General features: G+C 35.7%; 2 protein-coding genes across 6 annotated transcripts in view; one reads left to right on the forward strand and one right to left on the reverse strand.

Annotated features, from left to right (window-relative positions):
- The first annotated feature begins 572 nt into the window (after positions 1–572).
- SAXO2 (stabilizer of axonemal microtubules 2) lies at positions 573–5,612 on the forward strand. The gene is made up of 4 exons (XM_067556063.1): positions 573–577; positions 813–992; positions 2,697–2,899; positions 4,592–5,612. The coding sequence occupies exons 1-4, from the start codon at positions 573–575 to the stop codon at positions 5,581–5,583; spliced, it is 1,380 nt and encodes a 459-aa protein (XP_067412164.1). The 3' UTR covers positions 5,584–5,612.
- Positions 5,613–8,519: 2,907 nt separating this feature from the next.
- The window catches only part of ADAMTSL3 (ADAMTS like 3), a 237,862-nt gene continuing 232,106 nt past the window's right edge, over positions 8,520–14,275 (reverse strand). For all 5 annotated transcript variants that reach the window (XM_067555726.1, XM_067555728.1, XM_067555724.1 and 2 more), the window contains 4 exons: positions 13,338–13,542; positions 11,892–12,001; positions 10,986–11,200; positions 8,520–10,466 (listed from right to left, as the gene is read on the reverse strand). In XM_067555726.1, the coding sequence (XP_067411827.1) occupies positions 10,357–10,466; positions 10,986–11,200; positions 11,892–12,001; positions 13,338–13,542 (640 nt within the window). In that variant the 3' untranslated portion in view covers positions 8,520–10,356. The remainder of the gene's footprint in view (positions 10,467–10,985; positions 11,201–11,891; positions 12,002–13,337; positions 13,543–14,275) is intronic.

Below are 14,275 nucleotides of genomic sequence, written 5' to 3' on the forward strand. Positions count from 1 at the left end.
CCAACATGTCTTAATCTCCTAGATGACTGAAAATCTTAACCTGTCTATTATAATTTCTTGCAAATCATATCCCAAAAATTATTACGGTTAAATAGTACAAGACATAATACGATATATACACCAAATAACAAAAAATAAAGCCAGTACTTTTGAGGGATAGAGAATTTAAGAGATATAGGTGTGAAAAAAAGAGATTGAGATGAGAACTGAGGAGGGATCGATTCAGCAGGTTTATTCTAGAGAGTTTGAGCTGCCAATCAAAAGGCTGTAGCACCAAACTGTGGTGAGATTGTGTAAAAGAGAGAGATGACAGGAGCTATTATGAGAAATGGTAAAAGAAGTATTGAAATACACAGGGAGGAAAGAAAGGAGGAAAAGAGAAAGGACAAGGTACCAGAGAAGTAGGGAGAGGTATTGAGTTATTGTTACAGATTAGGGAAAAAAATAGCATGAAAGAAGGAAGCCAATGCTTCACACAGAAAAAAAAGAGAGGAAAGAGTGAGCTGGGGGAGTGACAGATTAACATTTGGGAGACTGACAGCTGTATTCATCCTCTCTATTTTGTACTGAGGATGAGGTAAGTATGCTTTTTCCCCGTACTACTGTGGCCTACACAGCGCTATATAAATGGTAACATCCTTCATAACAACAGAACAAAATATTTTTTTCCTTTTCACATCCAGGAAATCTTCTAAATCCAAGTTACCTGTGATGACAAAGCTATTTCTCTTGTAATACACTCATAGTATATTTGAAGTGAGTTTTCCATAGAAAAACTATTTGAAATAATCTCATTTCAATTTCTTATACAGGCGTCATCATTGCCCTCATAAATCCACAAGGATTTATGATAATGGAGGACAACCTTACCTCATGACGGAATACGTGGAAAAGTATCCCCAGTATGGCAATGTCCCTCCTCCCCAGAGTCTTAAACCAAAGGAGGAGTACCAAACACATCATGGAAAAATGGAAGGAATCAGTACATTTAAGTAAATATTCTGAAGCAATGTATTTTGGAACTGATGTTATTCTACAGCAGTGGTTCTCAACCTGTGGACCACTTGTGGTCCAATCAGCACACAGGGCCATACAGGGATTATATATATTGTGTGTTTGTAGCCCACAAAACACAGAAAGCTGTGTGTGTGGCCTACAGTGGTAAATAGGTGGAGAACCACTATTCTATAGTGTCCTCAAATTTTCTTGCTTAGGAAGGACAACTCTGTTTTATTGCAATCATTTGGCATTGTAAAATAATTTGATTATTCATTCTCAAGGGTATTTATGCATAAAGTTTGAATATATGATGGCATATGTCAATCATGTTCTAGACTTAGAAGATGACACAAAGAAAAACCAAACTTTTTGTCCTTTGCGGATTAATTTTGATCTCTAAAGAAGATCTGAAAGGTATTTTGTGGTGGTGGTGGTTTTTCTACTTCTTTTATACATTAGAAATCCAGGTCTTATCTAACATGGTTAACTTTGTGGATGGCTAGAGAACTGCTATTGTAGGTTCACAGAATCTGAGATACCAAGGAAATGAAATCTGAGTAAGAGAAGTGATTTTATATTCATACTGTTTTAAACCTGTACATTAAATAGATGTTAACAGAAGATAAGACTTAGAAGAAAGCTCTCTTTGTTAAGAATTCAGCATACTTGTCCTTTCAATAAAGAGCTAGGGATTGCTTAATTCAAGGCCCTGATCTTGCAATGAGCTCTGTTTAATTGGGTCACTGAGTCCACATGGAGCCCAGCTGACGCCAAGAGGGCTGTGTGCAGGCCTGAAGGTCCAGCCAACTGGAGCTCCTTGCAGGATCAGGGATCCAAGATCTGTATACAAGAAATCTTCCAGTAACAGTAGGGGAGACAAGGCCTGAAATTCCTGATATTTCCAAATCCAAGAAGTGGGAGCAAGGATCATTTCAGTTTTTTAAAATAAGGCGGTGTGTGCGGGGGCACAAACCCTTATTTTTTCCATTAAGCAATATGGACCAGCTTGAGGTTGAAGCTTGTTTTGCCTATATTTAAGAAAATGAGCGCAAACACATATACACCAAAAATCAATACCTGTGTGCTGATACAGTGCTTTACATGCCAATATTGTACCTGTTTGAGTGCTCAAATATCCAATGTGCACATACAGAGGCAGTTACCAAGGAAAATGCTGGAACTTTTTGTTTTCAGTTCTCCACCTGCACTGTTTAAATACTTGGCCCTCATTGAAGTTTAATCTTTTAGCCTGGATTCTGTCCACTTACTCGTTGATCACTTTTTATATAACCACATTGAAATTTTTCAAGTCATATAAGATCTGAAACAATACCGAAAACACATTTATTTTTATTTTTAAGATCTTAGAAATATGAATATTTGTTAAATTATGAATAAGAGTAAATTGCTGTCAGGTTTGAAAAAGTGATTCCATCACCTTACTAAGTACAAAAAATACACCATATTTCATAGACTCTAAATATCTGCTAAATGATTGTTCTCTCCTTGTTGATTCTGTAATGTTGATGATGCTGATCCTAAATCAGCAATTACTTTCAAAGAGTTAATATTTTAGTCCTTCCATAATTGATATGATTTAGTTTTTACTAAGTTTCTATATATGGAAAAATGTCAGAATTGTCTCAATCAGAAAGAGGTATCATTGTGAAGCAGTACTGCATGTTTCTCCATTTCAGGTCTGATTATCTCCCATATGATGTTGTAAATCGACCTCTTCGGGTACAAGAAGAGTATAAACCAAAACCCGGAGAGATTGATCTTGGAACTACATACAGGAGAGATTATAATCCTCATAAAATACAACCTGTGACATTAGTAAAACCTTTAGAAAGAAAACACATTAAAGGAGGAAAATTGGACACCATACCAACCTATCAAGGTAACAACATATGCCATTTGTAAAGAGAGAAGCAGCCACAATGAAGGTAGTATTCTGAACTGCCATATTGAAGTTGTGGTTTGATTTCTGACTTTGGTCTTTCACTCTATGGCCCAATAGGTGGCAGTAGTGAAGAGGGAATACCCCACATTGCTCAGCAGAGGAATAGTTATTTAAGAATTAACAATAAGGTCTGAAAGAGAAGCCCTCCCCAGGTTTCCCCAGCTGGAAGAAAGGCAGCTGTTAGACTGTGGTAGGAATATGGGAAACCAACTAAGGGGAGGAGAGAGAAACTTTGGGTTCTAATGTTAGTTATAATGCAAGCACATTTTCAAGATAAATTTGGAGAAAATTGTAATTCTTTTTGGTAAGAAAAGTGAGTAAACAATGTCAAACAGAAAAATGTTAATATTATTATGGATGCAATGTGCCAAGTCTTGCTTTCATAACTGCTTTGCTGCTGGACTTAACTGAAACCTTGGCTATCAATAATATTTAACAATGCTTTTTGAAGTGCCATCATTTGGTACATCCCAGGTATTTTCAGACTTGGCATGGTGATGGGCACTTTCTGAATCCAGTTTTTAGAATGGGACTGGTGCTTGCTAGAAGGACAATATACCTTATTTTAAGACCATTGCCTTCTCCATTTTGAGGTTCAGGCACACTTTAGCTTCCATGGTGGTAGAGTTCCCAATTACTCTTTTTCTACATAGACTGATGAACCAAACTTGATTTCAGATACATCTTTACTGTATACTTGGGATAGCATTCTGCTGATGACCTGTCTCAACAGTATGATCATCTGTTATTCATAGCCATCAATGCAACAGTTCCAAAACATCCTCCCTACAGGTTATCCTGACAGGTCACCTTGGTATCCAAATAATCTTTTACATATGAGATGTTGTACTTAATAATTTGATTGTAGCACACCTGCTCTGCTATCCAGATTAAAAATATCTGAATGTGAATTATGACCTATGACCTATTAGAGCTGCCTGCCTGAAAGGCAAGAGGTGCTCTGATGATGAAGACCAAGGCTACTGGACCAGAATGGAAAGATACTTAAGATGGTGAAGATCAGGTGAGGCCACCCACAGCAGGAAGATAGAAGAATTGGGGTAGAGTACGTAGAAGAGAAGAGCATGTAGTGGCAAAAGTAGAAGTAGTAGAAAAATAGAAAATAGGGCAGCATTTGGCCTGCAGGGAAAGAACATCTTCGATAACAATATTATTATTCACCAGCTTCTGTACACTTGTGGTTAATATGTCACCAGCATCCATCACTGAAATTACAGTCCATAATTCAGGTACCTTTTGTCTATATGTTTTTCATCCACAGTCCTGAGATAAAATGTAGAATTTTGCGGACATATTCTCTGTACAGATATTTGTGTGCAATAGAAAATAGAAATTAAATACTTACACAGAAAATATTTCTTTTTTCTAAAAGAAATCATCATCATGTGGTACTAGGTGATATTTTATTGCCTACTTTATATATTCCCACAGAAGCAGGTAAACAAAACTCCCATAGCTAATACTCAAACAGAATTATCTCTGTCACTCAAACTCAACTCAAAAGAGCTGGTGGGGGAAAATAGATTTTTTAAAAATAGGATACCCACACAGCAATAATAAAACCTATACTCTTTCTTTCTATCAATAAGTATTGTTTTTGTCTTAAAGATGACTATAGATCATGGGAAGTTCAAAGAAGAGAGCCAAATAAATTGGAACATACTTATCATCTCCCTACAGAAAAGTTTGGGAATTCCACTACATTTCAAGATGACTTTGTTCCTAGGGAGCTGAACCCCAGACAAAGCTTTAAGCCTCCAGGTGTGGCCAAGCTTTCAGGTGTACCTTTTGATGGTATTACTAATCATCGCAGTTCTTACATTGCTCATCAACTGGAACCAAAATTTGTAAGACCAAAGGAAGAATACAAGCCAAGCAGCCAACCTTTTGAAGATTTCACAACCCACCGGAATGATTTTAAAGGACTACTTGGAGAGTTTGCAAAAAGCTGCAAGCCTGAATACACCAAAGTTGGGACTAATGCTCACTTTGATGGATGCACTGAATTCCAGGATCGTTTTCAACCGTGGTCAGTCTCCTTGCCTGAGGTTCGCAAGATAAAAGAGTATGTTCCACCTCCAGGTAATATGGATTTAAACTCCACAAGCCATCTTGATTATGTTCAGCATGTGATCTGTCCTGTTGCCCCCATAAGACCAGTTTCTTATGGAAGAAGAAATAATGTCCCTTTCCAAGGGAACACCACAATGAAGGAAGACTTTCAAGCTTGGGACAGCTGTCGACAAGAAATTATTAGAAGACATCAAGAAATTCCAAAACCCACTGGAAAATTTGATGGATTGACCACATTCAAGTCTCACTATATACCACATGAGATAATTCCAACTAAGAGTTTCAAACCTTTACGTGTAGTAGTCCCTAGTTTAGCTCATTTTGAAGATGGAACCGTGTATCGTACAGAGTATACTCCAAAGAAACAAGAGATCTGCCCAGCAAATTATCCATCTCCTCCAGGATACGTCTTTGTAAACACAGATTCTCGTGGTCACAAGTTCTTCCGCAGAGTTACTCCAGAAATCAATACATTTTCCCAGTCAAATGGTAATCATATTCCAAAAGAAGTAGCTGTTACTTCATAACTTTACATTTTAGTAGTTTACACATTTTTGTAAAATGTTTAGAATCCTATAGGTTAATTTTTTTCTTGGCTAAACTCAATGACAGTTGTCAAGTGCAAGTTATTATTGTCATTTTAAAATGGTTAAATCGCTTAAACTGATTCTCAATTTTTTAAAAGTATAATGACTTTATAACAAGATTGATGAAGATTAGGCAACCTTTATTAATAAGATTCATCTGAACATTTTGTGTGGAATCTGTTCTCTTTAATTGTGCATCTTACAATTACTGCGTTTTTCAGGTTTCACTGTTTTCCAGCCTAAGCACATACTGTGTACATTTAAATAATGAGTTGCTGGAAATCATTTTGGAATCATTGAATCTGTACAGGAGCAATTAGATGCCTTAAATGTAGCTTGAGTCCTATTTAATTCTCACTGCAAAGCAAATGAAACAATAATAATCCAAATGAGGAGACCCTGCCCACACTACTTTTGAAACATAGTTTTAACATGCCTTTTGTGACCAGTGTGGAAAAAGATTTTTTTCCCCTGGAAACCTTGATAGCCAAAATGCATTACAAACAAGCTTCCCATGTAGCCTATTACAATCATAAAATGGACTTAGGAAAATAAATATCCTTTTAATGCTGGTCCAGGAAACTCTGTTAGGATGCTGCTAACAATAGGCCTTATCTTTACTATTATTAATATAGTTTTTGCCTACTATGGCCAGAGCCTAAAGATGAGATTCTAACTTCTGATGCATGGTGGCCATGTACTAAAAAAGATAATTGGCTAATTTTTGCACACAAATGGAATAGCAGATTTCTAAGACACAAAACAGAGCTGATTCGACTTTGGTCATTAGTTTCCCAACTAATAAATTTTAACATATTTCAAATGAGTAGATGAAATAAATGGTTTATTAAAATAATTTGTGTGTTCGTGTAGGAGATACTAAGCATTATTTCAAAGTGTCAGTTTCAGTCAATATGTCCATGATTTACAGTGATCCCTTACAATTTTTATTTGTTTAACAATATTATGTTCTGTCTCATCACTTTCAGTATGAGTATCAGTAACTCATAAGATATTATCTTTTACTCATTACTGTAGGAAAGCCATTTTAGCTTTGAAGTGTCATTTTTTTGTATGTATACCAATCACCAATAAAAGGACTGAAATCAAGTGCAGTATGATGTTGAAAGCAGGAACTGAATCACACAAGCCCCACTCAGAAATGGCAGAAAAAGAAACCTGGACTGCTGGACATGCTGATTTTGTAAACTGTTACATGAGGTTCTTGCTTTTCTTACGAGATTGGTTGCTTTTAGATGTTCTTTTTTCTCTTCTTTGTTTGTACTATGTCAATTTGCTTTACTATAATTGAAAAATCAGGTCAATTAAATTCTTTTTAAAAAGTTCATGTATTTTTTACAGTTTTTAAATCGGTATTTTGGATTGGACTTTTTATTATGGCTGGACTGGCCTGAGCAAGGAGCACCATATAGCTAGGCTGCCCCAGGAGTGGGGCAGGGACCATATTCTGATTTAAGTTGTAATTACATCCCTGCCAAGTGTTTAAAGTGCTTTGCTTTCCTGAAGGGACACTTTCCTAAATCAGAGGCAGACCCCTTAGTCCTTTTCATTTTTTATTTAGCAGCACTCAAATTTGTTAGCCCCACTATCTACATATTGTCCCAATAAGCATTTTCTTTTCTTGCCTAAATAATTTAAGGAAATTCATATGCTGACTCTATCACCTAGTCACAGATACAAAAATGGGAAACAGAAGAGCAAACTCAAGTAGTTGTAATAGAGTTTGAATGCAGGTGTATTTGGAAATCAGGTATCTTGGGGGATTTTTTTTATTGTCTCTCTTATGGCCCTGAATGCTGCCTCTAAACTTATTATTTGAAAGATGGACTGCCTTTTTTATATTACTATTGAAAATACCAGAGTTGATGCTTTGAGAAATAGCATCAAAGCACAGCAGCTCCACAGTGTTGTGGGTTGTTTTGGTATTGTAAAGATTCTTACAGCTACAGACATTTTCAAGTTTTCGGGTCAATTCTTCTCTAAACAAAGTGGTATTAAAAATAAATAGCAGAATAAATAGCAGGTTAGAATACTAATATTCTCAGTGAAAAATCCTTCTTAAACCTCAGAAATCAAGATTTTATAGTGCCCCAATATTCAAAGATGCAAAAGTGGAAAAATTACTGAAACAGGTTCAATCACAATTCCAAAAAAGATTCTATACACCATGCTACCAAAATGGTCTGTATAATGGTTATGCAGAATTCCTTATTTCTAAAGGATATTTAGAGAAAGAGCTAGTTGGTAGCACAGAAAGGATATTGTAAAACAAGAATCCATGTATAGTGTTTCATTGTTATGTCTAGGATTACTCTTCAAACACCATTATTTCCCCAGCATGGCAAGGAAGAGCAGAAGGGTTTTACTACACATTTACATGCATTCCTGATTCTGAAACTGGATCAGTCTTTAGTGCAATGTACAGCAGCCTCAGGTTTGTTCCAATTCACACCCGTCTGCAGTGGCGTCCAAGGAACTGTTTCAAACAGCTGGGGTGCTAGCACACAACAGCATCTTGGCTATCCCCCCTCCAGCCCCAGACATGTTCCATATGCCAGGAGTTATAAGGTGTGAATGAGAGAAAGAGTGTGAGAATATTACATTGCTGCTCACACCAGTTTCTTGGTACTGGAAGAGTCTCCTACCTACGTAAGTCTGCATCACATCTTTACAGCAGTGACAGGCAGACTTTAGTGGGATTGAAGGCCTTGTCCAGAAACCAGCAAAATGAGAAATAGTGTCGTTTTTGAGGAGTTAAAAATACGGAAGTAACGGAATGGTAACATAACACTGATGATAGCATCATAGCTCCTATGAAAATTACCTTAATAAACAATTTCTGTATAATCATGCAGTTGAATAACCAAAGTAGAGTTTATTTCAGAAATACCAATGAAAGATAAATGTTAGCCATCTTTGATTACTGGAATAGCAGTAAAAATAAGCTAGAGGACTGTCATGCCAATTGCAGTAACAAACATTTACAGCACTGCTTCCAAATAGCATGCATACTTAACCGAAGATGAAATAAAAGCAACAAAGGAGTGCTATATGTTAACATTTTAAACTTTAAATACAAAGAAAAAACATGAATAATAAATTTTGGTAATAAGAAAAATATATGTCCCAAAATCTTTATTACACACTGTACAAAACAAAATATTGCACTTTTAAATCAGACAATAAATATGTACAAAAGTATTTTACAAGTGTTTTCTTTTAATTTAAAAAACTGTTTAAACAATCAAGACCCATTATTGATTAAAAAGGTAATGATCAGAAATATGCTCCCCTTGCAGTCAGCTAAGACACAACTGTCCACATTAATCACTTTCTATACAGTAGTGCTAGTCTAATTTTCAGTGATGCAAACCCCTGGTGTAGGAATACTGTTTCTAAAATTGTTCTTACAGCATGCCTACTAACCACAGTTCAATGCAGTTTAGTAACCTACTAATGCAGGGTCTAATTCAAGATATGCATTCAGGCTTCCAACTTGTTCAATAGTATGGAAGCTGCAAAAGAAATCTTTAGCCTTGTGCAGGCTTCTCTGGGGTTCAAGCCAAATGTTTAGCTTATCAGGCATATAATTTGCAGTACAGAAAAAGATTTACTTAAGGATGTCATGGTCAGAATTTACTAACACACAAAAGACTTGAATGGATAATGGTCATGATGAAAAATCAACTTGAATGAAATTGATTTTTTACACATCTATCTTCATATTTAACAACTCTTTCCTCTTACTTTTTTCCATAACTGGAAAAATATAAAGTACTTATTGAGGAAATAGAGCTGGACAGGCATGTTAGGCCAGTTATTGGCTTTGGTTCCCCATTTGACTATGTGCAAGAGAATAGCACTCATGAACATTTCAGTCACAGGTTTTATAAGGAAGTCTTAAATCTAATTGAAAATCAGTTAAAATTAATCATGCCACAACTTTGATCAGATTTCAGTGATACTGGAGTAGAAGAATAGGAACAAAGGAAAATGACATCGCATTTATTCAAAAACAGATCCATTGCTGTTTTGAAAATCATAACACTATCTACAATACATACACATAAATACAGAAATGAAAAATGAAACGTACTGCTGTGTATCCAGCTGACAGCTAATCTCAATAAAATTGTCCCGTGAGATTGACTCTTATTCATAGTTTAAGATCAATCTGTTTATGAAAATGCAGTCACTGCCAAAAACTTTATAGCTACAAGCCACTGCTTCTATAAATTTAAATATCTTGTTAAATTTGATAACACAATAAAAATTAAAAGGAGCATCTGTCACTGCATTCCAAAATTCTTCGAAGGATTTTGTGACTTTGGCTTTCTTATAAGTAAAGGGAAGTAAGCATTACCTGGCCCTTTTTAGATAATGTTTTCTCCCGATAAAATTGTATATGATGACCTGTGAAGATCTATAGATAATGTGCCATGATATTCTCCTCTTAATCCAGACATAAAAATGTTTAAAACATTAAAAGTTCCATTGCAGTAAAGTGGACAATAAAAGCTTCCAGCAAAATGTCCTGTCAAGCATATCAATCTACAATTCTACTTTTCATCAATCCCATTTAACTGTTATGCCTCCTGTCTTATTTACAAGTATATACTTTGAACAGTCTAGAATTAATGAACCTCTTTTCTCATGTCTTCACTGTAGCATCGTAAACTTTCTGTAGAAGAATTATACTTCTTGACATGACTGACAACACCTTTGTTTGTAGAGGTCTATTAAGCATAATTTTAGATGTTTTATAAATGTACAGTAGTGAGTTGTATCCTTGCATTCTCCTTCTGAAAAACATTTTAAACATGAAAAGGCTTTATAATGAATAAAGAATAAATAGTAAAACCAATCATCAGACGATGGTTTGGTGGTAACTGTTATGTTAGCATTTCAGCACTAGCAACAGGGGTTCAAATGCTGTCACAAATATAATGACAGGTGATGTCATCACAGCCACTTATCTATTGTTCATTTCACGTAACTACCCCACAATTTGGTAAAATCAGCAATGTGCTCAGAGACTCAGAAATGAGTTGTACTTCAATGACTATGTAGAGAAACCCATCTATGACTAACCCATACCATGCCTGATTCTAACCAGTGCTTTTAATTCTTCAATATCAAACTGACCCAGAATTGGAGAAAACTATAACAGGGATAATGAAATGTTTGTCGGAGAGGATAGCTTTACCTTTGATATGTAATCAGTTGCTTGCAAAATCATTAGGGAATGGTTTGGAGTTGCTCTGTAAAAACAACTACTACAAACTAAGACTATGCTCAGATATAAATAAATGTTTACGTACTGCCACAGGAAGTGACATTGCAATGTTGCCAGGTCATTGGTCTCTTCCTCCACCTACAGTATTGATCAGCCACAGGTTTATTATTCTTCCTGTGTATACAGTTTACTCGTCGTGACTGGAATCCACTTCCACAGTCTACACTGCAGGGCCTCCATGGACCTGTCCGCCAATAAACATCACACATCTCTGAAGAACAGTTTCTTCTGACAGCTGATCTGTGAAGAAAAAAAATGACAGTTAAAGATTTATTTCTATGCTAGATGCTTCTTAGCACAAAGTTATTAGTTATACATCAGTCATCACAAAATGAGATGAAATGTGCCACAGTTTATTTTAACTACTGCTCTTTTATCCTGGGACAGAAGAAACTGTTGGTGTTTATGCTAAGTAGTTAATTAGTTAGAAAACAAAACCCCATTTTAAAGTCAATTCACCATTTACCATATTGCTATGGATGCTACAGATGCTATATACGTAAGCACTCTCTTCAATACATATTAAAACTTCTCAAACATTTTTAATTTCTGGGGTGAAATCCTGGTCTGGGACTTTTGACATTTATTTCTATGGGGCCAAGATTTCACTCCTAATGTTTAGTGAAAATGCCTTTAAAAAGCTCATAATTTAGAAGGACGGGTCTGGGAATCAAGATGCCCAGATTCTATTCCTGGCTTTGCCGCTTACATATTGAGTGATGCTTGGGAAGTCAGTTAACTTCTCTAGGCCTTGAGTTTACTCAATCTGTAGCACCAGGATAATAATAATTACCTATTTCCTGGGGGATTGGCTTAATTCATTGTATATAAAAGGGCTTTGAGATATTGAATGAAAGATACTATAAAGTAAAAGGTATTCTAAAGCATCTAACTTGCCAGGACAATTTCTGTACTGCGTCAAACTGCGTACCTCTTTCTTTCGTCACAATAAGAGTCTGGAACGAGAGATCCATTGCGATGTTGACATATAATGTGACGGTGCTGTAAACCCACAGCATGGCCAACACAGCGACCAGAACACTAAAAAATAAAATTAAAAAAATCATCTGTTAGAAAAGATTATCTTTATGTATGGTCACGTAAAATGTAAGTTATCTGCTTGTTTTGATAGTATGGTGCAGGGTCCTTTAAAACACTCTTTCTTTGTTGTACAGTAGTAAACAGGGCTAAGAAAATAATTCACAGTGGAAATTTGCCAAAGGACTCTTTTTTCTGTTTGTGAATTGTCCACGAGAAGCTTTTGAAATTATTTCTTGAAATGATTTGCAAATAATTCTTGGTCTGTAGATTGTTCACAAGCAGTTTCTTGTGAGTATTTGATATCTAAAATTCAAGTTTTGATTGGGCACATAGGACACATGGAACATAACCTGTTCCATGACTGATTATATATAAATCTTAGAATCAGGCTTGCAGTACGAATATTTCATGAACAAGTTCAAAATTTGCTTTTTACAAATAGTTTCTAAAATTCACTTAATTAGCCACATCTTCAAGCAAGTTCTTCTGGTAAATGCCTTTGTTAAAAGAGCTAATAAAAATGGACATAAAAGGAACACATTCATAGCTCAACCCAAATCAATTTTATTTGAGTGAATATTCATGGAAATGTTTCTGAAATGTTTCTTAAGATCAAATAGTAAATACTATACTACATTCCTCTTGAAAACATAGTAAATTCAAAAGCCATTGTAAATTTGCCATCAAATTCATTGTAACATGAAAGCAAAACGCACATTTCCTCTTGTGAAAATATTGTGTCATCTACTGTTAAAGCACATCCACATGCCTGCCTTTGGTGGATTTCACAGTAAAGCTATTGTTTCAGTTAGGGTACAATAAAACCAATGTATCAGTATTGGAGAGAAGAAAAGAAAAAGAAAGACAAAGTAATGGACCAGGTTGTAAAAAAATGATGCTAATGTTAGAGTTTCAAAGCATGTTTTGTTTTCTGTGCAGGAATCACTTGTCAGATAAAACTTGCATATGTCCTGCTTACATCTCCACAGGATATCTTTTCTTTGACTGATAAACTTACTAGACATTGTGAAATAAAGAAGCCAAGACTTGTAAAACATAGTCTGAAAGCTAACAATAGCTACATCTTTGGGGCTTTCTGATGGGCCTGTATGCAGCACCTAGCACAACAGGCCCTAATGCCAATGAAGGCCTTTTAGGTACCACCACAAAACAAATAATATTAACTATTGTAATATGAAGAAATATCTACAAAGGTTTCCAACAGTAAGAGAACTACCTAGCATGAAGGTCAGAACATAAATTTGAAGAATACGGTATGATGGCACCACTGTGTTTACAGTGAGTTTCCAGACAAGATTTTCAGCTGGTAGATTACCTCTCCCCATGACTGAATTATCCATTCAGTACATGAATGAACTGTACAAGTTTTCTTTCCCAATGGACTATCCTTGTGTATACAAGCATCTGTTGACAACATCAGTGTAGTGCCATTCGCTTTTGTTTGTTGACAAGTTACTTGTCGTTGGCGAAATCCATTACCACACGAAGCAGAGCACTCAGACCATGGACTAGTTACCCATCTGAGGATTTAAGATAAACTGACAGTAAAATGAAAGTAATGCAAACACAATAGTATCTCACAGCAAACCCTTTAAAAATAAAAAATGAAGGCGCTTACTATTGTAACTGCAAATTATAAATGATTGCCTAAAGTCAGCTCTTTAACATGAGAAAAATATGAGCCAGAATTATGACCTCCTAAGCAATGCTTCTGAGTGCAAACTAATAGGAATGATTTTCAGAAGACATTCTTTTAAAAAAATATGCTATAGCTCAAACAGAAATTATAGACTTGATGCAGAAATTACTGGGTGAATTTCTTTGGGCTGTGTTATCCTGGAGGTCCAGCTACGTGATCATAATGGTCTCTGTTGGCTTTAAAATCTATGAATCTAAGAGATTCTTACAGTAATGATAACAGACCCAGTAATTAGAAGGTGACATGTAGTGACCCAAATGTAATTAATGTAACAGGCATCACAGGTCACCAAAATTTGCTAGGTAAAGAGCTTGTTATATAAAGAACTGAACTGAACATTTTTCTGTTGATGATATGTTGAATAATCTAGTGTTCATCTGAACAGCTGGGAACAACAGGCACAATGGAAGAAGCAAGAAGTGGAACAATTTATTCTATTTAATATTGTTCTAAATCCAGCCTAAAAATAGGGATTGGGAAATTATTAGTAGCATAACTGTGATAATAGGAGGGATATGCTTTTTTCTCCTCAGCTGTGAACTAGTTCCCTTGTG

The sequence above is a fragment of the Emydura macquarii genome, unplaced genomic scaffold (genome assembly GCF_026122565.2).
Source record: "Emydura macquarii macquarii isolate MOO-44397 ecotype Brisbane River unplaced genomic scaffold, CSIRO-AGI_Emac_v2 contig_1644, whole genome shotgun sequence".
Classification (NCBI taxonomy): domain Eukaryota; kingdom Metazoa; phylum Chordata; order Testudines; family Chelidae; genus Emydura; species Emydura macquarii.